This window comes from Octodon degus, unplaced genomic scaffold (genome assembly GCF_000260255.1).
Source record: "Octodon degus isolate 3935 unplaced genomic scaffold, OctDeg1.0 scaffold00392, whole genome shotgun sequence".
Classification (NCBI taxonomy): Eukaryota; Metazoa; Chordata; class Mammalia; order Rodentia; family Octodontidae; genus Octodon; species Octodon degus.
In genome coordinates, this window is record NW_004524968.1 from 461,804 (window position 1) to 488,010 (window position 26,207).

The 26,207-nt window shown below is 44.0% G+C and overlaps 1 protein-coding gene across 1 annotated transcript in view; it reads left to right on the forward strand.

The window, feature by feature from the left end:
• Positions 1 to 25,636, forward strand: part of Pla2g4c (phospholipase A2 group IVC) — a 30,430-nt gene extending 4,794 nt beyond the window's left edge. Inside the window, exons 5-16 of the mRNA XM_012513258.2 lie at positions 3,524 to 3,713; positions 6,641 to 6,761; positions 8,602 to 8,748; positions 11,017 to 11,070; positions 11,841 to 11,894; positions 14,581 to 14,697; positions 15,972 to 16,151; positions 19,571 to 19,663; positions 20,721 to 20,875; positions 23,940 to 24,111; positions 25,033 to 25,178; positions 25,550 to 25,636. Of these exons, the coding sequence (XP_012368712.1) occupies positions 3,524 to 3,713; positions 6,641 to 6,761; positions 8,602 to 8,748; positions 11,017 to 11,070; positions 11,841 to 11,894; positions 14,581 to 14,697; positions 15,972 to 16,151; positions 19,571 to 19,663; positions 20,721 to 20,875; positions 23,940 to 24,111; positions 25,033 to 25,178; positions 25,550 to 25,636 (1,516 nt within the window). The remainder of the gene's footprint in view (positions 1 to 3,523; positions 3,714 to 6,640; positions 6,762 to 8,601; positions 8,749 to 11,016; positions 11,071 to 11,840; positions 11,895 to 14,580; positions 14,698 to 15,971; positions 16,152 to 19,570; positions 19,664 to 20,720; positions 20,876 to 23,939; positions 24,112 to 25,032; positions 25,179 to 25,549) is intronic.
• Positions 25,637 to 26,207: the final 571 nt, after the last annotated feature.

Here is a 26,207-nt window from a genome sequence, read left to right on the forward strand (position 1 = left end):
TTTTTTGGCAGAACTAGGGATTGAACTCAGGTCCTTGCACTTGCCAGGGAAGCGCTTACTCTACTGAGCCATCTCCCTGGCCCTTCTACTTTTTATTTTGAGAGAAGGTCTTCTTAAATTATTCAGTTGTGTAGACTGGACTCAAAGTTTAGATCCTTCCTCAGTCTCCTAGAATACTGGGGTTAAATGTGTGCACCATGTGCTTGGCTTTTATTTTTCAATTAAAAGATAATTGTACATCCGTGTGGTGTCTCATCACATGTATATGTTGTGTATGGGGCACTCCAGACACATGTTCTTCAGCATCTCAAACCTTTATCATTTCTTTTTTAATTTTATTTATTTATTTTAAATGTATTTAGTACAGGGTCTATAGGTCTCACTACACAGATCAGACTCATAGTGATTCTCCTGTTTTCAGCCTCCCAAGTGCTGGGATTACAAGCACACACCACCACGCCCAGTCTCAATCACTGTCTCAGCGCACCCCGGGGCTGGGGCTGGTACGGCATGCCAGAGGGGATCGAACTCTCGTCCCTGAGTCTGTCTAAGCAGGCACTTTAATCAGCTGAGCTATCTGGCCAACCTCAAACCTTTATCATTTCTTTGTGACAAAAACATTCAAAATCTTCTCTCCTAATTTTCAACAGTGTGGTACAGCACTACAAACTATACTCATCATGTATTGGTAGAACCCCTGAAATTACTCTTTCTATGTGACTGTGCCTTTGCAGATGAACTTTGTTAGTGAACTTCTCCACCTACCCTATCTTCCCACTTTTCTACCGCCCTGTGTTCTGGTAACCAGCACTCTGCTGTCTTTTTCTTTTTTTCCTGCCACTGCTGGGACTTGAACTGACACTGACTTACGTCTCTAGCATTTCCTTTTTATTTTGAGACAGGATTTTGCTAAGTTGCTCATGTAGGACTTGAACTTGTGACTGTTCTATGTTGGCTTCCCAAAGTGCCAGGATTACAGTTGTGCACCTGGATCAACTGTCTTTTCTGACATAACTTCTTCCACTCTGACACCACAGAGTGTCCTGCAGTTTAACTTCATCCTGACACTGTCCACCTTGGGTGAGCATCTGGCCCCCCAAGACTACTTGTACTCAGATACCAGAGGCAAGCTCCTGGCCCCCAGAACTTCTGACAGATGGAATATAAACTGGGGATTCCCAAAACTTCTTCCTAGTTTTGATAATTGCCTAGAATAGCTTGCAAAACTTAGAAGCACACTCTTATTATGTTCTCTGTTTTATTAAAGGGAGCAATACAGGGGCAAATGGAAGAGGTGGCAGAGCAAGGTATGGGAAGGCACGTGTGGCTCCCACCCTTCTCCAGGGGCACAACCCTTCCTGCATCCCTGGGAGCTCCCAACACAGGCATTGTCTGAGCCTGTTGCTGAGGGCGCTCTCTGTAGGCTTCATTACCTATATGTGGAAGCCTAAACCACTGGCCGCCAGAAGTTGGAGGGGCCGAAAGTATCAAGCTTCCAGCTGAGATTTGACCTTTCTAGTGTCTCAAACCTATCCCAAAGTCATTCAAGGTCCCTCTATCCCCAAGAGCCATCTCAGAAGAAAAGGTGCACCCACACCCCAATCCTCAGGAATTCCAAGGTTTTAGACATTCTCTGCCAGGAACCCAGGACAAACACCAAATGTCTGTTTTGTATCACAAAAAGGCCTGAGACAAATATGACATCAAAGGACTTTTACTCGTTCAGGTACAGTTTTACACTTTAGGTGCATAGGCTGTGACTTCCTGTGACTTTGCAGGTTTTGTGCACAGAATCACATTAAACTGTGCAGGGCTTTCTCCTGGGCCAGGCCACGCATGACAGGGAGGGAGCACTCCTGCCTGGGCACCTGCTTCCAAGCCTGGGTCACACACTCCTAGTTAATCTTGGCACTTTTTAGCTCAGGAGAAAAGGCTGCATTGGGTTTTGAGCTGGATATGGAGAGTGAGATTAGTGGGAACAAAGGTATAAACAGCAGAGCTGAGAGCTTGGTGGTGAGGTGGGTCCTGAGGGGTCACACCTAACACTCCTGTGTATCCCCAGAGGTTAATGTGCTAGGTGATGGGGCTTGAGGGTTAGAAGGCCTACCCTGTTCCCAACTTGAGGGGTGCTGTTAAACCCTGAAGCACAGGACTTCTCTCCTTATTGCTCCCTGGAGGTCACCCTACTGCAGCCTGTGGTTAGGTAAGCTTGTATTCCAATGGCTTGTTCCCAGTCCTGGACCCCCAGTCTCCTTAGCCGTCAAAGAGGTAACAGTACTGGCCTCACAAGGCTACTGCCTGAAACAGTGCAGCACACGTGAAGCATCCAGATCAGGGCTGTCCAATAGAGATATAACGTGAATCACCTTAGTCGATTTGATTTTTTCTAGTAGCCTCAGTGAAAAAGTAAAAAGAAAGTGTGACATGAATCATTGTGGTATGTTTTCTTTTCAACCCAATATATCTGAACATTTGGCACAAAAGTAATCCAGAAATGATTAATGAGATGTTTGTCATTCTTGTTGTCAAACTGTACACTCTTAGTACATTCCCATTTGGATGCCAAATTCTCCTTGGATGGTGAATGTGTGCTTGTCATTGGGTGTGGCAGCACATGCCTATAATCCCAGCTTTCTGGGACACTGACGTACACTGAAGTGGAAGGACCACAAGTTTGAGCCCAGCCTGGGCCGCTTAGGGAGGGCCAGTCTCACCATAAAAAAATTAAAAGATTTGGGGATATAGCTTAATGTAAAGGACCTTCCACTGTGTGTTCAATCCACACAGTATTGGGGTGCGGAATGTTTCATGTTTAACTTGTTCCAAATGCACTTCAAAGTTTCCCAGTAACACAATGGAATATCAATATTTAAATATGAGTTCAGATATTTAGTGAGTGAACAACTATCAAATCTCTTTACTAGGAGCTAGCAAGCAAGGTGTTCCTCTGAAAATTCCTCTCTACCAAGACTTGTTCTCAATTTTTTTTTGTGCCAAGACTCCTCAGTAAATACAGTGTGATGGCAAATTACCTAGAAACAAGTTCAATTCATCTTACTATTCCCTGTATGGTCTTGGGGAAGTTACTTACCCTCGCTGGGCCTCAATGGCTCCCACTGTAGGTTAAGAATAATCTTATCCTTCCTGTTTTGGTTGGTTTTGAATATGATGTAAGTTTATAACTGAAAATCTGTAGACTGTATGTAGCAATCCCACATGACCCTATCCATACATATTAGTCTAAAAAAAAGTTATTTGGCTCTCAGGAGTCATTTTTTCCATTTCATTCTCATTTCTTGCCTGTAAAATGGAAGAATTGCCCCAGAGGATATTGGATGCCTCCCTGGGGTTTTATCTTGTGTGGTCTTATTTGCTTTAAGTAAATTTGTTGTCCATTTTCCCTGTTGTTACCTACTCCTAGAGGGAGGCATTTGGGTTAGAGATGGCCTGGCCCACTCCCAGCCCTCCAGCCTCTCTTATCTGCAGTTCCAATCCTCTGCTCATCCCTGTCTTCTTCCCACAGGGCACTGTCTTCCTTCTACACTGAAGATGGGAACATAAAAGGCATTGAGGATGAGCTGAAGCATCGATTTGACCAGAAGGAGTGGGACTTGGATTCCAGCATAAAGAAAACCACTGAGGCAGCAAAGTTGGAGAATTACTCTCTGACGGACTTTTGGGCCTACATAGTTGTCTCCAAGCAAACCAGGGAAGTAAGTCACCCCCTGCTGAGCTCTGGGATTCTAGGTTGGAAGTTACCAGAGTTCTGCACTAACATCTCCGTTATGAAGTCTTTTAAGGTTTTCTTTTCTTTATTGATACAGGGTATCACTAGCTCAGGCTGGCCTTACACTCACCAGGTTGACCTCAAACTTGCAGTGATCCTCTTACCTCAGCCTTCTACTGCTGAGATTTCAGGGATGTGTGTCACTGTGTCTAGTTTTTTTCCCCCTTGTCTTCCTTTTTCTTTTTAGTTTTCTCCTCTTCCTTTCTCTTTTCTTTTTTGAGACAGAGTCTTGTTATGCAATCCAAGCTTGTCTCAAACTCTCAGTCCTTCTACCCTAGCAAAGGCTGGGATCACAGCAATGGACCACCATGCTCCTCTCTGCACTTTCATTTCATTATTCTTACTTTGGGCAGACTGAATTCTTTTGCTTCTTCATGTGCTTAGGGGAAAATGCTTTCCCCAGCCTTAGAGCATCCTTATGTTCACCCGCAGAGCCTCTGCCCAACGGATCCAGGATCCAATCCCAAACTGCCTGAAGGCATCACCTGGTCAGGTTAGGGCAGGGGCTACGCAGGTCCAAGCAGGTATGGCTATCAGGTGACCTTGGTACAGGCTGTGGCTGTCACAGGGGAGGGTTAGGGTGAGCAGTTGTTCTACTCATAGAAATAAAAGCATAGGCTCTTAGAAGACTATGAGATGGGGACAAGGGAAGAGAAGGAAAGTGAAATGACTGATTTCTACCAGACTATATGGCCAAGGGGAACAGGTGGTGTTTAGAAATGACAGTGTAGGGGGCCGGGGATATGGCTCAGTGGAATAAGTGCTTCCCTGGCAAGCACAAGGGTCTGAGTTCAATCCCCAGTTCCACCAAAAAAAACCCAACCAACCAACCAACCAACCAACCAAACAACAACAAAAGGGTTAGGAAGATAGCTCAGTGGCTTAAGCACTTGCCTGGAAAGCATGAGGTCCTGAGTTCAATCCCTCGTACAGAAAAAAAAAAAAAAAGATAAAGTAGAAATGACAGTGTAGACCAGGTATCTGTGGGTAATATGAACATGGAGGTGCAATTGCCTCTCTCTCTCTCTTCCCCTCCCCTATATTTGAAGGGGTATGTTTGTGTGTGTGTGTGTGTGTGTGTGTGTGTGTGTGTGCACGTGCACATGCATGCATGCATACATGGGTGGTAAGAGCACTTTTTTTTCTGATTTTTTTAAAAAAATTTTTTCCATAATTTTATTGAGAAACAAATAGCAATGAGACAGTTTCAAACCAAATTGGTAGGACAGTTTCAATAATTAACACATTGCATACATTCTTCCTAGTGGTTAATTGCTGTCCAAGATGGGGACATGATAACCTATTTACAAACACTATTAAAACAAATCCCTCTATTCATTAAGAGAATGTAACTATATATCTATCCCAACCATTTTGAATACACAGATACAAAATGGACATTCATCTGTATCACCTTTTTTGTTTAGTTCCGTTATTTGAATATTATAAGTGTGTTAACTCAGCAAAATATCCTAAACGAGTCCAGTAGTCCATAATAGTATTGGGCCTTCCGCTTCACTGGCAATGTCAGTAATTGTTGACCTGAGTCCCCTACAGCAACATAACACCATGGCTTTACTTCTTATACTTTGTTTTTATACTTTTCTGCTGGATGGTTAAGACCAAGGTAAAGCAAGACCTATGCAACAAGAGTTGTAGCTTTTGGGTCTGAGAAGGTCAGTGAAATCCCCTCAGGATTTATCATGAGATCCTGTACCTCAGATTGTAGATCCTTTGTCAGTGTCAACCATGTGGATGAGTCACAGCCATTGCTTGGCCAATGAAGAGCACTTAACCTGAGTTCTATCCCTTTAAATTCTGTGTGTGCTTATTTCGCTTAATATATAAATTTTCAGCTATGCACAATAAATGAATAAGTTCTAGAGACCTGCTTGACAACATAGTCCCTATGGTTAGCAGCATGATATTGTACTTTGAGAGATATGTTAGCAGGAAGAATATTATTTTTATTTATTTTTAAATGGAAACAAAGCTTTTTTATGATTTTTTTTTTTTTTTTTTTTTTTTTTTTTGGCTGGCTCAGGCTGCCTTAAGGGGAGGTATGGTAATGCAGGTGGAGGTGGAAATAGAGCCGAGGTATTCTGCACCTGACTGCATTTGCATGAACAGGCACTTAAACAGTTGAGCTAACTGGCAGGTCCCCCACAGGAAGAATATTCTTAATCCAGTGTGGCATTTAGAAGTTGCAGACATAAGCCTTGTGTTCATCTTCTGTTAGTGGCTCTTGTTCACACAGATTTATGCAACATGGGAAACATTTGGAGGACTCACTGGGGGTTAATTTTTTGAGTAAATCCCTCCTTCCACCCAGTTGCACTTCTTCTGCTGTGCTATTTAATATTCTAAAGGATTTCAAGTTACAGTTTCTCCATCAAAGTATGTATTTCCAATACCTAGAAAGAAACTTTCCTTTTACACCAGGAGACATGGGTTTCCAAGGCAGATTTGGAGGGAGCAACAAGACTTTGATGCCTTGCTACAGCCTTGCTTTCGGTGTTGTAAAATGGTCAAAACCCAAAGCTCTGAGCAAGTAATCCTGAGTGTAGGTCACAGGTCATGAGTGACAGTATCATGGAATATTCCATGTTATCCAGAGGGAGGAGCTGAGGAAGGAAGAGATGAGAGAAATTGTCGGTGATCACCCAGTGAGTACATGGTAGATATGGGAGCCCAAGCAGGGCAGACAAGCTCCAGAGCCTGCACTTTTAGCCACAGCTGAGGTATAGGTGGCAGACAAAAGTAAAGACTCAGTTGCTGCTTCCCAGGGGATGGAGGAAAGGGACATACAAGACACTTGTTTTAAAAACCATTCATTGCACTTTCTCTCCAAAGCTGCAGAACTCTTGCTTATCCAATATGGTGAAGCATGTGGAAGAAGGGGCATTCCCCTACCCAATATTTGCAGCCATTGATGGTGACCTGTACTACAGCAAGAAGAAGGAAGAAGTGCAGAGTAAGCAAACATTTGGAGGGTGGGGCTGGCAGGCAGGAAGTGAAAGGCTGTGAGTGAAATGTGGGGCTGTTGCCCTGACCTTCTCTGTCCCTGTGAGGTCTCCAGCAAGGTCCTAGAAGAAAGTTGCCAGGACAGGGTGCTCTGTCCTTGGAAGGACAAAGGGACATCCCAGCAGGTGAGCAATGCCACACACTTTTTGTGTGGACCAAGAAAATTGTAATGAAGGATGTTTCAGGGACCCAGGCATGGGGGCAGGGAGCAGTGTTTCTGTTTTTATGCCGCTTCTTCCTCCAAGGTTCTAATGACCACTTAAATGTTAGTGGCTTTCCAGACATCCCCCCTTTTTTATTGTACTGGCAACTTTATTATAGCATATTCCAATTTTCCTTTTTAAATTGGTGTATCTTAATTATACAGGCATAATGGGTTTCACTGTGGAATTTTTATATGTGCACACAATAGTCTTGCGTCATATCCTCCCTGTCATTCACTGACCCCTTTGTCATTTTTAGTAGTCTTCCTTCTGTGTTCATGTCTTGACACACCAATTTGTCCTTTGATCCCCAGTCTCTCTCCTGAGATTAAGCATCCTGACCCATTTTCCTAAGCATACAATACACTTCTTGGTTCAACAGCAAGCCCTGATTTCTCACTCTGAGGCAAGGGTCTAAATGCTTGGACGTGTTCTAGTATTTTAAGGCTCAGAAGTCGTTGGGATGAATGCTTCATTCCCACGTGGACCCTGGTGCTGTTTTCTCCACTGGAGTGCATAGAGGTGAAATACTTCTTCCCATAACCAGCCCCATCCTGTCCTCCTACCCAAGACCTCTAAGTCACTTTTCTTCATTGTAATCTGTGATCGTATGAGCCAGGTTCATCCCAGAGTGGGTATTATAGTCTCTTTGGAAGATTCTCTCTCTCTCTCCTCTTTTTCTTCTCTCTCTCTCTCTCTCTCTCTCTCTCTCTCTCTCTCTCTCCATCTCCAATACCTAGTCTCTTCCAATACACACACACACACACACACACACACACACACACACACACACACACATATATATATATCATCTCTATCTTTCTATCTCTATCTCTCTGTATCATGCATGTCCACAAGCCTAAAAATTGAACTCAGGGCCTTTGCTCTGAGGCACTCCCCAGCTCTTTTTCTTTTTTGAGACAAGGTCTCTTTAGGTCCCCCAGCCTGGATTTGAATTTGTAATCCTTCTACCTCAGTCTCCCAGAGTGCTGGGATTATAGGCAAGAGTCATCACACCCAGCTTGGAAGATTCTTGTAATTAATTCCCCATTGACCTTCCTTCCTTGAAATCTTCCTGTGACTTCCCTGCACCCACAGAGGGCTCTCTGTGCTGTTTTGTGTCTGGACTGTTCTGCACTCCACACCCTGTGAAGTTGCATCTACAGTGAGATGAAGGAGGAAGACAGAATGAGGGATCAAGTTTGGAGAAATACTGGAAACAGAAAGTTTTGGAAATAGTACTGCTTGTACTGAATAATAATTCTGAAAGATCTGGGATGAAGTCCCCCAGTTGTTTCTGAGAACACAGTCTGTTTCTAGTGTGCCAGTGTTTTGGTTGTCATTTCTCATTTCATAGATCCTTTTTATTTTCTTCTGAGATAAGGTCTTTCTATGTAGTACAGGCTGGCCTTGAACTCACTTATGCAGTCCAGGCTACCTTCAAATTCATGGTGATCTTCCTGCCCCAGCCTCCTGAGTGCTGGGATTACAGGGATGCACCAGCACACCTGGCCATAGATCTTCCGTCAAAACTTACTGCTTTGCTTGATTTGTGCTTCCAACTCACTCTTTGTATTGCCTCCCCAGATGCCTGGTTTGAATTTACCCCTTACCATGCTGGTTATCCTACACTTGGTGCCTACGTACCTGTCACCCACTTTGGAAGCAAATTCCAAGAGGGAAAACTGGTCAAACATAAGCCTGAACCAGAGCGAGACTTGTCCTTCTTGAAAGGTAGTACGGGGTCAGACAGATGGGATTAAGTGGGGTGGGACATGGAGATGCAAGAATGCTCCCACTGAAAGTCTGGCTCCATCAACCTCCTGTGTTTCTGCAAGTGTATTCAGAGAAGTGTTCTTTCTTTGGAGTCTTCAGTTTCTCTTGGATCTTCTTAACATAATAGATGCCTGGTATCTTATTGGTTGACCTGGGAGAGATGGTTTCTTAGAAGGCTCAAGTTCAGGGCTGAAATTTTTCACACAGATTTAGATGTGGATATGACTTACACACATACACACACACCCCACCGCCACCACCACCACCACCACCACCACCACCAGCACCACCACCATCAACATCAATACCACCACCACCAACAACAATCAGAAACAAACCAAAAACACAGAAACCCACAGTGCTAGAAACTCAAGGATAGCTGAATAATCAGGTATTCAGAAAATAATTCTGAGATGCACTGTGTGTCCCATGTGGCAGCACCCAAACAGAAATAGCAAGAAGACCCGTGTCTTCCTACTTCATGTTTCTTCCCCGGAAATAGCCTTCTCATCTACATGGTGACCAGAGCCGGGTCCTTAAATGGTCACCTCCGATCTTCACTTTTCCCTTATATGGCATGTTCACTCGGATTGTAACTCCTTTTTGTCTCATCTCTCTGTTTCCATAGTCCATCCACATTCATCCATATCCACTGCCAGTCCTGAACTGCTGTCAATTGTCACCGGGATTGTTAGTTTCTTGCTTGCACCTCAGGTTTTGAATTCCTACTCATTTTTTGAGACAGGTCTGACTGTGTTGCCTAGGCTGGTCTCAAACCTGTGTGCTCAGTGACCCTCTCCTCTCAGCCTCCTAAATTGCTGGGACAACAGGAGTGCACCGTCACACCCAGGTCAAGATCTTTCTTCTTTGTTATCCCTTTTTCCCCACTACTAAAGGTTGAACCTAGGGGCACTGCACTGAGTTACATCCCCAGCCTATTTTAAATTGTCAGGCAGGGTGTCACTAAATTGCTCAGTTGCACAAGCTGGATTCATATTTGTAATCTTCCTTCTTCAGGCTCCCAAAGTTCTGGAGTTACATATATGCCCACTACATCTGGTTCTCAAGTTCCTACTTTCTGTCTCCAGAAAGTATCAGATGTAAATGAAATCATACAGGATTTGTCTTTTTATGATTGGCTTATTTCACTTAGCATCATATTTCAAGGTTCATCTGTGCTGTAGCATAGCACAGAGTTTTTTTCCTTTTAAAAAATAATATTCTTTTGTCTCTAGAGACCACTTTACATTTATCAATTTTTTTTGTTGAATGAACACTTTAATTGCTGCTACTTTTAAGTTATTGTGAAGAATGTTGCCATGAATATGAACGTATAAATGTCTGAGGCCCTGCTTTTGGTTCCTTTGGATCCACTTAGAAGTCAAATTATTGGATCATATATTAATTAGGTTTAATTATTTCCTAGACCACCATATTACTGCATCATTTTATAATCTCACTAATAGTATACAAAGGTTCCAATTCCTATATATCTTTACCAATACTTCATGAATTCTAGTTTTAGTTTTTCTAATCATGACATACTAGTGTCAATATCTATGTGTGTCTTTGACAACTTGTTCATTATGTCTCCCCATATCACATACCAATGTGCTTGGTTGAGGTCACTACCAGAGTGTTCTGAAAAATGTGGGTTTAATTGTCTTGTAAACTAAACAAAGCAAAACAAAACACACCACAGGCAAGCAGCTGATAACACTGGGTTAGCTGTGCCACATTTAAGCATGAGGACTCAGAGGATTCTGGATTGCTGCTCTTTCACCTTGAGTGTATTCATATTCACATTTTTGCTAAATTCTTCCTCACCACAGCATGGCTGTTGCATCCATATCATTGTGCTTTGTTTTAGTACAACAGCAAACACTCCCCAGAAGCCCCCACTGTATTTTGCATTGACCAACCTTGACTTCCACCTAGCTGCAAGGGAGGCTGGGAAACACTTGGAGAAGTGCTAATAATCATTGCACTTGAGGTGACTCCATCCACAACAGTGAGCTGGCTCCCTCCCCGGAATAGAACAGTTATGAGGAAAGGAACTTGTCTTGCTTTTTCACTGCTGCCTTGGTGCCCTATGATTGGCTTATTAACATCTACTGAACTAGGGAAGGATCTTCTTTTCCAGCTAGGATACAAACAGCACCTTATGCAAACCAACCATACCAGTTGCATGATAGAGTTTTAGTTTTATTTCTGTTTTCTCTGCAGGATTATGGGGAAGTGCTCTGGCTAGCCTTGAAGAAATTAGACATTATATTTTGAGTGAGTATTTGGGGAACAGAAGGGCTAAAGTCTATAGATATTTTGTACAAGATGTTTGTCATAGTTTTCCTATGCAGAGCAGAAGACAGATCTTTGTGTCATTATTTAGCAATTGCATTTTCTAAATTTGTCATTATCTCTTAAGTCTTTTTGGGGGCAGCAAGGATAAAGTGTAGGCTCCCTTGGAGGAATGTTGTTCTGGCTCATGTATGCTCTAAGACCTCTGGAAAGTTACTTCACCTCTCGGTGCCTCAGAGTCTGCATCTGTAACACAGGGTAATAATTGTAATAGGGGAATTCAGTGAGTTATCTCCTCTACAGCATAAGGGCTGGTCAAATAGCTCAGTGGATTAAAGTGCATGCAAGGAGGTGCAGGGGCCGGGGCTGTGATCCCTGGGCTTGCCATGCCAGCCCTGCCCTGGGGCACACTGAGATGGTGATTAAGACTGGGCATGGTGGTATGTGCCTGTAATCCCATCACTTGGGAGGCTGTAAACAGGCAGATCACCATGAGTTCGATCTGGTAGTAGACCCTGAACACCCTGTAGACCCTTCCATAAAATGCAAAAAAAGAAAAAAAATTCTTCTACAGCATATAGATAAAAGCACTAAGAAGTAGTAGTTAACATCTGCCTTATGCCATGATCATTGTAATAACTGTGGAAAGCAGATGCTATGATTGCCTGCATTTTGCCTTACAAACACTCAACTCCAGAGCTGGTGGCTGTAGTGTACAGAGAGACTTTGTCCTGGTCTTTGCTTTCTTGCAGATCAGTTATCAATGCTAAAGGAAAAATTGAAAACCAAAATAGAACAGCTAAAAGGTAAGCGTCCCTCATTGTGGGGAGTTGCTTTTGATGATGTAGGCCAGCCACAGGCCTCAGAATGTCAGATACAATGAGCTTCTGTACTCAGCACCATCCAAGGAAGTGCTATGGCTGCCTCTGCTGCTTGGGTGGGAATGGCTGTGAGTGGGTCCCATCATTGAAATCACAGAGATGGGTTAATTGTGGCAAGAGTGGGTTTGTTGTAAGAGTCAGCCCAACGTCCCTTGCTTGCTTGCTTTCACCCTTTCCTGCCCTTTTTCTTTTTCCCTTCCTGCAGATGATGCTGCAGGAATCTCTTACAAGATGCCAGCACCTTGATGTTGCACTTACCAACCTCTAAACTGTGAGGCAGATGCATGCCTTTGCTTTATAATTACCTAGCCTTTTCCTGTGGACATACACCTTACGGACATACACCACCATGTCTGGTCCCCACATTGCTTTGATTTAAGATGCAAAGATGTATGCTCGGTTCATGAAAAAAGTGATATGCTTTGGGTGATGGATCTGAGCCACTCTCTCCTAGGTGGGAACAAGCTGTGGGTATCTCGTTACTCTTCACTGACACAGGGTCTCTGTTTTATCCATAAGAGAGTTGGAGGGTCACAGAAGGCTTTTGTGGCCAGGCCTGGAAGTAACATGTATCACTTCCAGTCACTTCCTGTTGACCAGAATCAGTACAGGGTCCCCACTGTCCCCAGGGGAAGCTGGCTAATGTCACCCTGTGTGCCTAGGGAGATTAGCGAGCACAGAGTAGAGTTGCCCTGCCTCAGTAAGAAGGCTGCTATAATGAAGGCCTATGGTCTGGGAGACTCATAATCAACAGAAATTTATATTTCAGTTCCGGAAGTTGGCTGTCTAGGATCAGGTTATGGTAGGGGCAGATTCTGGGCAGAACCTTCTGCTTGAGGCAGACTGCCAGCTCCTTGTATTCTTACAACCAAGGACAATAGGAGAGCTCTCTGGAGTTCCTTTATGAGGACATTCATCACTTTAATATGAGCTCCAACCTTGTGACAGAAATGCTGTCAAAACTTCTATTTCTTAGTGCAACCCACTGGAGGTTAGGATTTCAGTAGATGGAGTTTGGGGTAACACAAGCACTCCCAACCCTTCCTTCCCCTCCACTCGCTCAGTTTGCTCCAGATACTTGTCCTTCTTCTGTACTCTTACCTCAGGGTCTGTGCCATCTGCACACAATTCTTTTTCACTCAGAAACCTCCACCTCACTCTCACCCTCCATTCATGAAAAACAATTTATGTATATGGCAAGAAATATATATCACAATATTGCTCATGTGAATTATTCAGAAATGTCCAATTCAGTGAGATTAAATCTACGCACAATGTTGTGAACCCCTTACCATTATCTATACCTCAACCTTTTTCATCATGCCCAAATTTGACTTTGATATTCATTATACAGTAACTTCCTCTTTCCTTGTCCCAGTCCCTCACTGGTGCCTCTCTTCTGATTTACATCTCTGAATCTACCTCTTTTAAGTACCTCCTCTGCAACAGACTAAAAGTTTGTCTCCTTAAAATTCATATGCTGAAATCTAAATCCCCTAGGCAATGTTATTAAGCATTGGAATCCCTGGGTGGTAATTTAGCAATGAGCATGGAAGCTCATGATAGGATAAAATCCCTTATAAAAGAGGTCTCAGAGAGCTAGCTGGTCCCTCTGTTGTATGAGGACACTGCAGGCTGGTACTATACGAACTGCAGGGCACACCCTGCAGAGGCATCAGATCTGCCGGCATGTTGACTTGTGCCTCCCAGCCTCCAGAGCTGTGAGAAAATAAATGTTCTAAAGCACCCCAAGTGGAGCAGGACATCCTGTAAGTGAAATCCTACAATATTGGTCCTTCTGTGTCTGATTTGATTTCACTAAGAGTAATGTCTTCAAAGTCTGTCCATGCGATGGTGCACGTGGAACTGTCATTCCTTCTGGTAGCTGCATGGTGTCCCATGGCATGACTGTGCTACACCTTAGCTGCCCATCATCTGTGATGAACACTCAGACTGTACATTTTGGTGATGGTGACTAGTGCTGCTATGAAGGCCGGCCTTCGGAAGTTTTAACAGATGAGGAAACTGGAGATCTGGGGAATGAAGTGAATGTGTTTGTGGTCATATGATTAATGAGAACCCAAGTCAGAACATGGCCTGAGATGTGTTGAGCCTGAGGGAGAAAGACTCCTACTGGAGTCCTTGCTGACTCTGGGCTGGTGAAGAAGCCACTCAGCTCTTAATGGCAGTGCCAGCTTGGGGATGGAGCAGGATGAGATATAGCTCAGCTTTTCAGGTTGGTCTCTTCAGAAGCAAACTGGAAGGAAGCAAAGGAAATGAAAAAACCTTGACAGGGTGAGGTCCCAGCCTGGTCCTGAGGAGACCCTGGGACATAGGTTAGACTCATACTCTGCCTCACTGAGAGCAAGCGAGTTGGGCTTCCCAGCCCCAGTCAGTGACTGAGGGTGCCCAGGAGGGATGTTGCTTTGGGCCATTCCTCACCCACTGAAGCTGCTCTGTGAATTGCTGGTGAGAGATTTTACCAGGAAAACCCATGAAGGAAGTTGCTTATTGTATGAACAGCACCAGTAAAAGAATCACAAGAGGACCTGACAGGGAAGGCAGGGATGGTATGTATGCACTCTCAGGGTTGTCTTTTGTCTCTGAGCAGGGACTGTTCTAGAGAAGCTGCTGCACTTGGTGATTACTTACGTAGAATGCCCAAATGCCCCCAGCATCCTGCCGAAGCTCCAGGACCTGTACCAAAACCTGGAGGCTGGAACAGAAGGTCTGTGCATGAGAAGCTGCTCACAAACAGCAACAGCTCTGTGGATGACACAGAGAACAGGGCAGCATGAAGAGAGTGGTGGGGCCCCAGACACAGGTGGGCAGGCCGGCAGGAGGTGAAAACTTGCTTCTCTTTTCCCTTCACCAACATAGTCTCTCTCAGGAAAGTGTCAGGCCTCCAGTGGCCAGGTGGGAAACAGCACTGTGTGAAAGGAAGTAGGCTGGGGCTAGGGAGATGAGAAGTGGGAGGCCTGGAGGAAATCCAGTGGGTCAGCAGTCATTCAGTTCTAGCCAACTGTCAGTGTTCTAGAAGGAGGGATCCTAGCCAGTGGGAGTGCTGATGAGCATCTCGCTATTGTGCCAAGCTGTGTTCCACAGGCCACTTACACATCCCTGAGTTTGGTCTTCTCAATGACTCTGGGAAGCTGGCAATCTGGGAATCCATAGTTTTCAAATGATGAAACTGAGGGAGGGATCGAATAACACATCCAAAATGACATAGCTTATGAACAGCAGTGCTGACTCCCAGACCCAACCAAGCAATCTGGCTCCAGCATATATAACAACCATCCCATAATGGCCACAAGCCAGAAAATCCCTAATTTGTAAAAGCCAGTGAAGTCTTCCTTTGCTAATCTAAATTGCTTCTCAGCCTTTTGGCTAAGATCAAGTGCTAACTAATCTGTATTGGCCTTAGGACATGGCATGAGCTGAACATATGAAGGATAGGATTAGATCCCTAGATTGCTGGTTGCTGTAAGATAACCATAACAGGGAAAGTAGTGGGGAAGGGCATGTGGTTGCATCTGCCTTCACATTTCTGTTGTGTGTAAGGGAGATAATCCTACATTCCTCCTAATGTAGTGAAGATTGAAGGACATAATTGATGTAAAGCTCTTAGAGATGGGGCTGGTATTGGTAAGTGCTCAATAAATGTGCACAGAATTAGCATCTGGATGAGAAAGAGAGGGCCAATTAATGTGTATGGGTAAGAGTGGAGGTAGACAGGGCTTAGAACTAAACCCTGAATTCCAGCATGGAAAGGAGAAAGAGAGGCAGAAGAACAAAGGAGAATGAAAATAAGACAAAACCAGGCAAAGCTGGGGTCACCAGCAGATGAGGGACAAGAGGGCTGCCAAAGCTGTGACAAGCAGTTGCAAGAGGAGCTGCTGGTGCATTGGAGGAGAAGAGATGGGGTGAGGCATGAGTGGCTCTTGTTATATGCAGTACATGGACCTAATCTAATTGGGCAACCACCTGGGTTTCTTGGGGTAGAGGAAGTTGATGAGACTGTACACAGACAGATGACTGAGATGATGCAGAACTGGAATGAGGTCTCCCCAGATGAGCTGGGGAGGTTCCTGGAACAATGGATACAATGCCTCATGAAACAGGAAGAGGATTCAGGCCAGAGGCATTCATCCTCCAAATTCTTTTTAAAAAATGAGATGTCTGGTAAGTGTCAACTTCATGAACCTGCTTCCTTGTCTCACTGATCCACCTCTAGACTGTTCTTTAAGGGGCGGTTGCAGGGGTGACCAGATGTCCTGAGCTCCATTCTTCTACCGAGGATGTCCTGATTTGTCAATACAGCTCAGGCCCAGGGGTCACAGAGGGAATGGACAGACCACTTGTCTGGCCTGGCAGTCTCACAATCTCCTGGGAGAGAGGGAGAGTGGACAAACAAGCCATCTCTGATGCCTGAAAGTGATAAACACCCATCCACCCATGAAAGTGGAGAAAAATTCCAGAGGGGAAAGGAGAGAACAGGTTCCTGGCAGGAAATTCTGAGTGATGTCATATGCATCAGCCACAGCAGAGGCAAAACTGCTCACCGAGGCCTGAAATGACTCAGAGGCAGCCTGTCCTCACCTTACACAACCCAGCCCTGGATCTTCTCCCACAAGCCACCAAAGGCTGACTTTTCTCAGTGCTCACCCAGCATGGAGGCAGACACTGGGTACCCTTCTCATCAGCAAATCTCTAGCTCACCAAGGACAAAAATGAAAGGAATGCAAATTCCACCACCTTCAGCCTTTCTCAAGCTTTTCCTTTGTTGTCTTCCTCTTTTGCCATCTCACCAAAAATTCCTCTTTTACCTTTGTTGCATAAAATCAGTCTACTCATTTTTCTGGCCTACAATTTCAGTAGCAAGGCTGCCATTACCTTGATAGTTTTGGGTAGCTCTTGTCCAGATTCCCCTTAGATGAGATTAAAGTAGAAGGTATCCTTCAGAAGGTGCTGGGTGGGAGGCAGCTGAAGAATGACAGTGAGCCTTGTGCCCAAGCAAAGTCTGTGGAAAGCCAACGCTGGCTCTTGGCTCTGTCTCAGAGATGTGATGTTCCCATTAACCCTCCTTGAGCATGGTCCATGGAAAGAGATGGTGGTGACCACACTCCAATATGCTTTTTGTTTGTTGTTTTGATCCAGGCTCTCACTGCGTAGTTTAGGCTGCCCTTGTATTCATTATGTAGTCCAGATTGGCCTTGAATTTGTGGTGATCCTCTTGCTGCAACTTTCCCAGGACTAAGATTACAAATGTGTGCTACCGCGTCTGGCCTTCTATGTTTTTCCCATAATGACTTCACTTTGTGCTCGAAAAGGAGCACACATCGTTAATGTGCCATGTTGTAAAATGAGGTGCATAAATTTACTTGTGTGGCTAAGCATTGTGGATGTAAGTTGGTTCAAACCATTGTGCTACATGGAACATTTTGTTGCCTCTTTTGGCTCTACATTCACAGACTTGAAGAAGTTGTGTTGATTTCAGCCTCTTCTATCTTCTCTTCAAAAGAGAGGATATTTATGAAGTATTCTGAGTGAAGTCTGAGAAGTGAGGTAGGATGCCACTCTTCTCTTGCAGGAAGAGCCTGGCTTTCTAGGCATGTGCTGCTGCCAAGTTCTGCACTGGGCTCTGTCCACTTACCTTACAGGCATCTTCATTAGGCCAGGAAAGGACGTAGATCAAGCTGAAATGCAGTGAGCTGTCATTAACTACCGAAGAGCTACACAAAGAGGTGCAGAGGTATATGGATTGCTAAAATACCTTAGAAGAGAATACATAATAAATGACTATTGCCAAGTATGTTGGTCAGCATTCTTCAAAGAGCAGAACCATTTGGGTTTATCTATAGCTTTGCAATCAGTCTATGTATATGTAAGTTTTGCATTTGCATATTCAACCAACTGTGGATCAGAACTATTTAAGCACATATGCCTGCATTCAACAGGCACAGACATGTTCTTTCCACATTTCCTAAATGATACAGCAACTCCTTACATTGTATCAGGGGGCATCACAGCATCACAGGGCATCCATGATGATGTAAAGTACATGGGAGAATGTGCACTGGAAGTATGCAAAAACTTTACCATGTACATAAGGGACTTGAGCAACATAGGGTGTGCTTGGGGGCAGGACTACTTGATCCAAGCCCCCATGACTTATATCCATATCTGTTTATGTGGATCTATAACTATCTATCTGGCTGTCTATCTATCCATCCATTCATTGGTATTTGTTGGTCTCTCTGTGGTCTCCAGAAGAAAATGGTGAGACGCTTTAGAAAATAAAGACAAGAGGGTCGGTGAGATAGCTCAGCAGACTAAGCACCTTCTTAGACAAGCGCAGAGGCCAGGATTCTATCCCTGGCACCACATGCTGCACTGGCCCTGCCCCCGGGCATGCTGAGCCGGCCACTGAGTCCAGGCATGGTGGTGTGCTCCTTAATGCCAGTGCTGGGGAGGCTGAAAACAGGAGGGTTACTATGAGTTGGTGCTGCATAGTGAGACCCTGCACGCACGTGCACGCACACACACACACACACACACACACACACACACACACTCCAACCCAAAAAAGCTCCAAGAAAACTAAAGAAAGAAAAGAAAGACAAGAGATAATAGCTGAGGTCAGCTGGTGGACCATGCCTGGTTGGCAGAGGACCCCACACAATAATAGGGAGCATTTATTTATGCCTTTGCAAAGTTATAAGATAGACTTATAACTTTGGTTGCCTAGCAACTAATGTCCCACAATGTCCAGCAACGATGTTTTTCTTGATTGAGGTAGCTTGACTGCTTTAGGCAGTGAGGCCTCATCCTGCCCTTCTACATAGCATCAATTTCCAGTTTCAGTGGCTCCCAGTATCTGTCTGTCTGCCTGCCTGCTTTTCTCTCCTCTCCTCTCCTCTCTTCTCCTCTCCTCTCCTGTTCTCTCCTGTCCTCTCCTCTCCTCTTCTCCCCTCCCCTCTCCTCCCCTCCTCCTCCTCCTTCTCTGTCCTATCATCTATATTTATTTTAAGAATGTGGCTCAACAGAATGCTGGGATTGGCAAGTTCTAACTCAGGGATCAGGTCCCACCCTGGAGCTGTAGGTTTGAGGCAGGCTCTCTCTTCTCTGAACCCTCAAGTGTTTGCTCCTAAGACCTTTAACTGATAGAAAGCAGCACAGGCTGGGCATTCCCAGCTCATTGTGTCATTCTGCTTACGCTGCCATAAGGAAGCACCACTGAGCTGGAAGCCCTTATAGCAGATGTGTAAGTGTCTGTTCTGAAGGCTGGAGTCCAGAACCTGGGTCTTAGCAGGGCTGGTTTCTCCTAGTGCCTCTAACCTGGGCCTGAGGATGCTCAGCCTCCTTCTCACCATTCACATATGACCTTTCTTCTGTGCATGGCCATCCCTGGTGTCTGTTCCTCATCAATAGGACATGAGAACTGTTGGATCAGGGCCTCCTCTTATGGCATCATTTAGCTTTGTCTTCTCTAAGTGCCCAAATACAGTCACACTGCTGATCAGGGCTTCCATAAAATATCAGGGGACAGGGCTCTGTTCACTCCATTAAACTCACCTTTCCCTTTCAATTTCTCCCTCTAGAGATACTCGACATTTGTAATGTTCTAATTAAAACTACGTTGTGCTCTTTGAAGTGGGAATGGGGGACCACTCACAACTTCTTGTATAAATATGGTAGGTAACAAAGCTCCTGGCCTGCCTTACCAAGTGGGGTGGGCTGAGGTAGTGGAAACAAGGGACTCAAAATGATCTCATCGCATCTCTCCCCAGAGGTGTGGAGTGGGGCGGGAAGGCACCCATGGTTCTGGTTGGAGGAGCTGTTCTCTGGCTGGTGATTCACAGTTCAAGGCATTGTAAAGTTGATAGTTTTGCTGCCTCTAAGAAGATACAAAACCTCTGATTCCTCATTAGTCAGTCATAGGATCTGGCCCACATGGGCTGTCATTTTGTATTATCCCAGTGTTTGGGCAGAGCTGACTTTGGTGTCCAAGTGCCCTCTCCAGGGCTGCTTTATAATCTGCCTAAGATGCTGCTTTCCTGCCGATGAATGCTCTGCCCCAAGGCACACTGCGCAGATCCCTACTCTTTGGTGACAAAACTACAGTGCGTATCTCTGTGTTTTGGGCCTTGTTGTGTTTGTTTAAGTCAGGAAAGGGTGCATCCTCCAGGATAGGGTGTTCTAAAGTGGCTGCTCCTTGTGCATGGCTTGTAAAGGGCATTACTGCACTTTCTGTTGCTGTAACAAAGTGGCTTATTCAACACAGGGTTTTAGAGAGTGAAAGTCTTGGGTAGCCCCTTTTGTTCAGCTTCTGGTGAAGGCCTTGTTGGCTGTGTCATAACATGGCAGAATGAGGCAAATGCAGGAAGAGAAATGACCAGATGCAGAGACATCAAGCACATGGCTGGCCTCATTTTATAACAAGCTGCTCTCTTAACATCTCCTCCATCTGTTTTGTGAGACCAAAAATAATCCCTTGCAAGGCGGCACCTCCATGACCTCCTCTTAGGCCTCACTTATTAAAGGTCCTGCCGCTGCAACACCACCACACTGGACACACTCAAACCATAGCAGAGGTGAACACTGGCTGAACATCAGCCTTCAGTTCTTTTTATATGCTTTGTGCAGGCTCTGCAGCTCAGATTGTGAACAACGCCTTTCATATATCTGTGTTCTGGCCTTAGAATAGACTGTCAGGTGCAGAACCAATGGGTCTCTTCCTGGGTACTGCAGGTGAAATCAAAGAAAATGAAATGAGAAACCGGGAACTCATTCACCTGATGGACGCTGGTTTTGCCATCAATACTCCGTACCCGCTTGTTCTGCTCCCTGCACGGAATGTCCAGCTCATCCTCTCCTTTGACTTCAGCAGTGGGGATCCTTTCGAGGTAAGTGAGCAAGGCGTTGGTGGTGTTCCTGGGTGGAGGTGGAGCTCTTTGGGAAGGAGTTAAGGACCCAGGAGGGAAGTGGTTGGTGGGAAGTGTGGTTGGAGGTCTGTCAAGCAAATCTACTGATTCTTCACACTGGAAGTATTCATCAGCTGGCAACCTCCAAGGAGCCTCTGATCTGCTAAATGCAGTTCAGAACTTCCTGGACTCTTCTTATTCACAGGTGGTTTTGCTACCCATTGGGCATTGTCTCCCGCAGCTGTAGTAGTTTGAGTGTGAAAGGTCAGCTCCTCACCATGGCGTCTCCCTCCCAGTGTCCAACTCTAAGTAGGAGGCTGCTTCTTCGTATTCTTCCCAGCCTCCTGAGGTCCTAGAAGCCCTCAATAAAGGTTTGCTGAGAAAATCTGTAACTAGGACATAGTGCACTTTCAGGAAGCAATAGTTTTTTTTTTTTTTTTTTTTTTTTTTCTCAGTCACTCTGAGCTACTGTCCTGGCTTCACATCACCTCTGCCACTTACAAGTGATCTATTTTACATGTGTGCACTTCAGTTTCCTCAAGTGTCAAACCCAGTTCATAAAAGCTCCCCTCAGAGTTGTTATGCAGATTCAATTAGCACTTGTTAATACTTGTAAAGTGCTTAGCACAATACCTGCCACTTAGCATAGGGTTTACAAATATTGTCTTTAAAACTATGAAAAGGAAACTTGTACATTGTTGGTAGTATGTAAACTAGTACAGCCACTATGGAAAGTCAATATGGAGATCTATCCAAAAACTAAAAGTAGAAATTCCATTTGACCCACCTATTCTCCTTCTAGGTATCTTCAAAAGAGTTAAAGACATCATATTACATTAACATATGCATACCTTTGTTTATAGAAGCATGATTCATAATAGCTAGATCCTGGAAGCAGCCTATATGTCTACCAACAGTTGAATGGATAAAGAAAATGTGGCATTTACATCCAACAGAGTACTAGTCCACCATAAAGAGAGATAAACTGGCGTCAGATGTAGGAAAATGGTCCACCTGGAGACTCCATTGTGAAAGAGCCAACTAAAAGACAGATAATACGGAGTAGAGAGATAGATCTTTCTCAAATGGGAAGGGGATCAAGAGCTGGAGGGTGGAAGGGAAAAGGGGATAAAAAATGGATTAAAATGTGCCATGCACATACACCAGTGGCACCCAAGAAATGTACGTGTTTTGTACTGTGAAAGTGTACTACCGAGCATGGTGGTGCATACCTGTTGTCTCAGCACTCAGGAGGCTGGAGCAGGAGGATTGCTGCAAGTTTGAGGCCAGCCTGGAGTACATAGCAAGGCCTTATTTAAAAAAAAAAGGCATACTATTAATAATATGAAAAACAAAATATATAATATAAAATTATTTATTTCATAATGCATGCCATGATATAATCGTGTGTATATGAAATAATCATGACACAACAGATATCTTAGATGTATGTGCCGTATAATGAACATTTATATTAACATGTATATCTGGATATTTCTGTAGTATGAGTCAGAGGCATCTGCTCTTATCTCTGTTTCCCTTGGTCAGAATCCATGTGTACCCTTTTCTGTGTCTTTGGCCCTAGAACATTCAAGCATTCTGATTCTAGGATTTATGCTGATTGAAAGATCTCCAGAGAATGATAAAGTTGGAAAGATCAGTATTTTGGGTATCACTCCAATGAATTCTTCTGTATAACCCTGAGCAACAGTCTCCACCTCTCAACCTCTGTTTTCTCACGTTGGTAGTGGATATAATAGCCTCTGCTTCATTAGAATCTCAACTGGTGCTCTTCGCAGGGTCTGGTCCATAGCTGATGTGGAGTAAGAATAGTGGTGCTTAGACAGGTGATGACAGAAATCACAAGAGCGATAACAAACACAGCAACATTTGTTGCACTTTCAATCAGAGAATACTGCATACAGCTGTGTTTTCTGACAGATACACAGACCAATGTAATATTTGAGCACTTGAAATATACCCAGTCCACAGTGAGATGTGCTGTGAGCTTAAACACTTTGGATTTTAAAAACTGAGTGTAAGAAATGAATATAAGTGAACCGATCATTTTTTATATTGATTACCCATACTGTTGACATTTCAAGTTAGCTAAAATTTATTTTAAAATTATTTTTCCCTTTTTCTTTTTGCTTATTGCTATAGTTTGAATCTTAAATGCTCCTCAGGGACCCATGTGTTAGACCCTTAGTCTTAGGTGTGGAGCTATGGAAAGACAGTGGAAACTTTGAGAGTCTTGTGGGAGGTCCTCAGGCCACTGAAGAGGGCTGTGGGACCCTGGGATCTTTCTTTTTCTTTTTTTGCCCCTTGGCTCATGATGTAAGAGGTTTTGCTTTGTCTCACATTCCTGCCATGAAAGCTGCCTCATCACAGGTCTATAGCAATGGGACTAATTGATTATGGACTATATCCTCCAAAACCGTGAGCAAAAATAAACCTTTCCTCTTTTCAGCTACTGGGGATTGAGCCAAGGCTTGTCACATTGGGTTCTATCCCCTGCCCATTTTATTTATTTTTTCTTTTTTGGAGACAGGATCTCAAAATTTGCTAAGTTGCCCAGGCTGTGCTTAAACTCACAATCATGCCTCAGCATTCCAAAGTGCTGGGATTATAGGTGTGTGCCACCATTTCCATCTAACTTTTTTTGTTTGTAAGTTGATTATCTCAGGTACTGTGTTGTAGTAACAGCAAAATGACACGCTTATTTCAAATGCTACCAGATCATTTGAAGACACCTATGTAGCTGATACTCAAATCCTTTTCTGGGTACCCTTTTCCTCACCTTCTAAGTTTCCCAGTCCCTAGTCCTTAGGGTTACTGTCAAGCTTGCAAACACCACAGATATTGTCTCCCAGCTGGAGAGAGAATGAAAGCTAGGGTAGCTTTCTTGAATAGAAAGCTTCACCCATGTCTAAGCCAGCACCTCTTACACATTGTCTGGGCTCTTTGCTGAGGTTCTGGAATGTCTCCAGGCCCTAGGCACTTTCTGGATAGTCTTGGAGACAGGACTCTCTTACCCTCTTCCTAGACCATCAGGTCCACCGCTAAGTACTGCTGTGATCACAAGATCTCGTTTCCCCCTGTGGATGAGACTACACTGAAAGAGTGGTCAAGTGCCCCCAGCAGCTGCTACATCCTGAAAGGGAACAGTGGGCCTGTTGTGATGCATTTTCCTCTGTTCAACAGAGACAACTGTGGAGGTAGGTACATGAGAAGAAGCAGGATGAGGAGGCACCAGGCCATGCTGGCCAGGGCTGAGCTACAGCTAAGGGACATCTGATCTTTCCTTCAACATTTGAAGGTCAAGAGTGTACAATGAGGAAGATTTATCCTTTCCACGTTGGTCTCTCAGGACCTCTTGTCTTCTCTGCTGTGCCTCCTGAGTGAGTGCTGTGTTCAAATGTGTTTGTCTTCTTCCTCCACTTAACAAACATTCGGTGGTCACCTATATTGCCTCAACCATTGTTTCAGGCAATGCAGGATAATGTAGAAAGAAGACATATTCTTATCTCACATGGAACATTATGTAGGTAGTAGGCATTGATAATGAAACATATAGATGGCTTTATAATGAATGTACCAATAAATCTTTACTTATATTCATAGGTAAGTGGCTATATCTTGAAATGATAAAATTAAGTGAAACAAATCAGACATACTTGCCATGATTTCTGTTATGTGAGAAAACCAAAATATAAATAAAGATCAATAAATAATAGGAAGTAGGGAGATGTTTTTCAAATGGGAAAGAGAACAAGAGATGGAGGAAGATGGGAGGGAGGGAAAGTGAAGGGGGTAAAAGAAAAATAATTGAATAAAATGGAGATAGAACAAATGGGAAGGGCACTAAGAGATGCAAAGAGTGGGGTAAGGGTAAATGGGAAACATGCATCAGTTAAGATGTGTTTTGTGCCTGTGCCAACTCTCCACAATAAATGCAATCATTATGTATGCAGATATGTACTAATAAAAATTCAGATTTAAATTTAAAATCTCAAGTAGCAGACTAGGTAGATTTGTACAGAGTGATAGTTTCCAAACCTCTGCATGGACAAAATCAGTGGGACTAATTATCCACACTTGTGGTACACTGTCGTCTTCCTTTATTTGATTCTCTTCAGATGACATTCAGAAATGGCATGAAATATACAAGACCTTTAAATTGGCTGACAGCTACTCTCTAGACCTGGTGATCCGGCTCCTGGAACTGTCCAAGGAGAATGTCAGCAAAAATACAGAGAAGATTCTTGGCGAGATAAAGAAGATGGTCAGGTGTGTGGGAAGCCAAAGCTATGGCATCAACTCAGAGAAGCACAGTTTTTTTCCTATTTTAGTTTGCTCCACCCTAGGGGAGAAGGGTGGTGAGAGACACTGAGGAGTGAACAGTTCTCTGGAGAAGTTCAGGGCCACATGGGCTAATTTGATAAGGGCGTGGTACCAAAAGCCCACAGGCAAGGAAGCATGAAATGCAGGAATGTGTTGCCTCCCAGTGGTGGAGGCTATAAAATCAAGGCATGACGTGGGCAGGGCTGGTTCCTTGTGAGTGCCAGGAGGGAAGGATCTGGTTCAAACTTCTCTTCTTAGCTTTCCAGAGCCATCTTGCCCCTGTGTCTATTTACATTGCTTTTGTATACACAGGCAAGATGCTCCTTTCTTATAACATCCCATTTGGATGAGTTCATTGCCCATTCTGATTACCTCATTGTCATTAAATTGCTTCTCTAAACACCCTGTTTTCAAATAATGAGGTGATGGGGGAATAAGATCTCCCCACAGGAACTTGGGGGGCACACATAAACCCACAATGTAGCGTTAGCAGAGAAATTCAGGTCAGACTATCTGGGGTCAGGTGTCCAGGACAGATGTCTTAAAGGGGTCATGTCTCAGCTTGAGTGAAGCAAAGGAACAACGGTGACACCTTCTGCTTAGGAAGACAGGATAGGTCCTTGGAGGCTCCACCTTAGAGTCTGAGGTGGTAAGCCTGTGGAGAAGAGTGTGAGAAGGAGGCGGAGGCCATGTAGCCAGTCCTATTGCTGTAGCAAATTGCTGCCCATTTAGTGACTTTGTAAACCACATATTTATTTATTTATTTATTTATTTATTTATTATTTATTTATGTGAATACACAATGGTAGAAAAAATTAGCAAAACAGAATTTTACTAAACAAAATAATAGGAATTTGACAATGGTCATTGTATTACATAACATTATCTTCAAATTACTTACTTTTTTCCCCATAATTTTATTGATAAACAAATAGCAATAGGACAGTTTCAAATCAAATCGGTAGGTCAG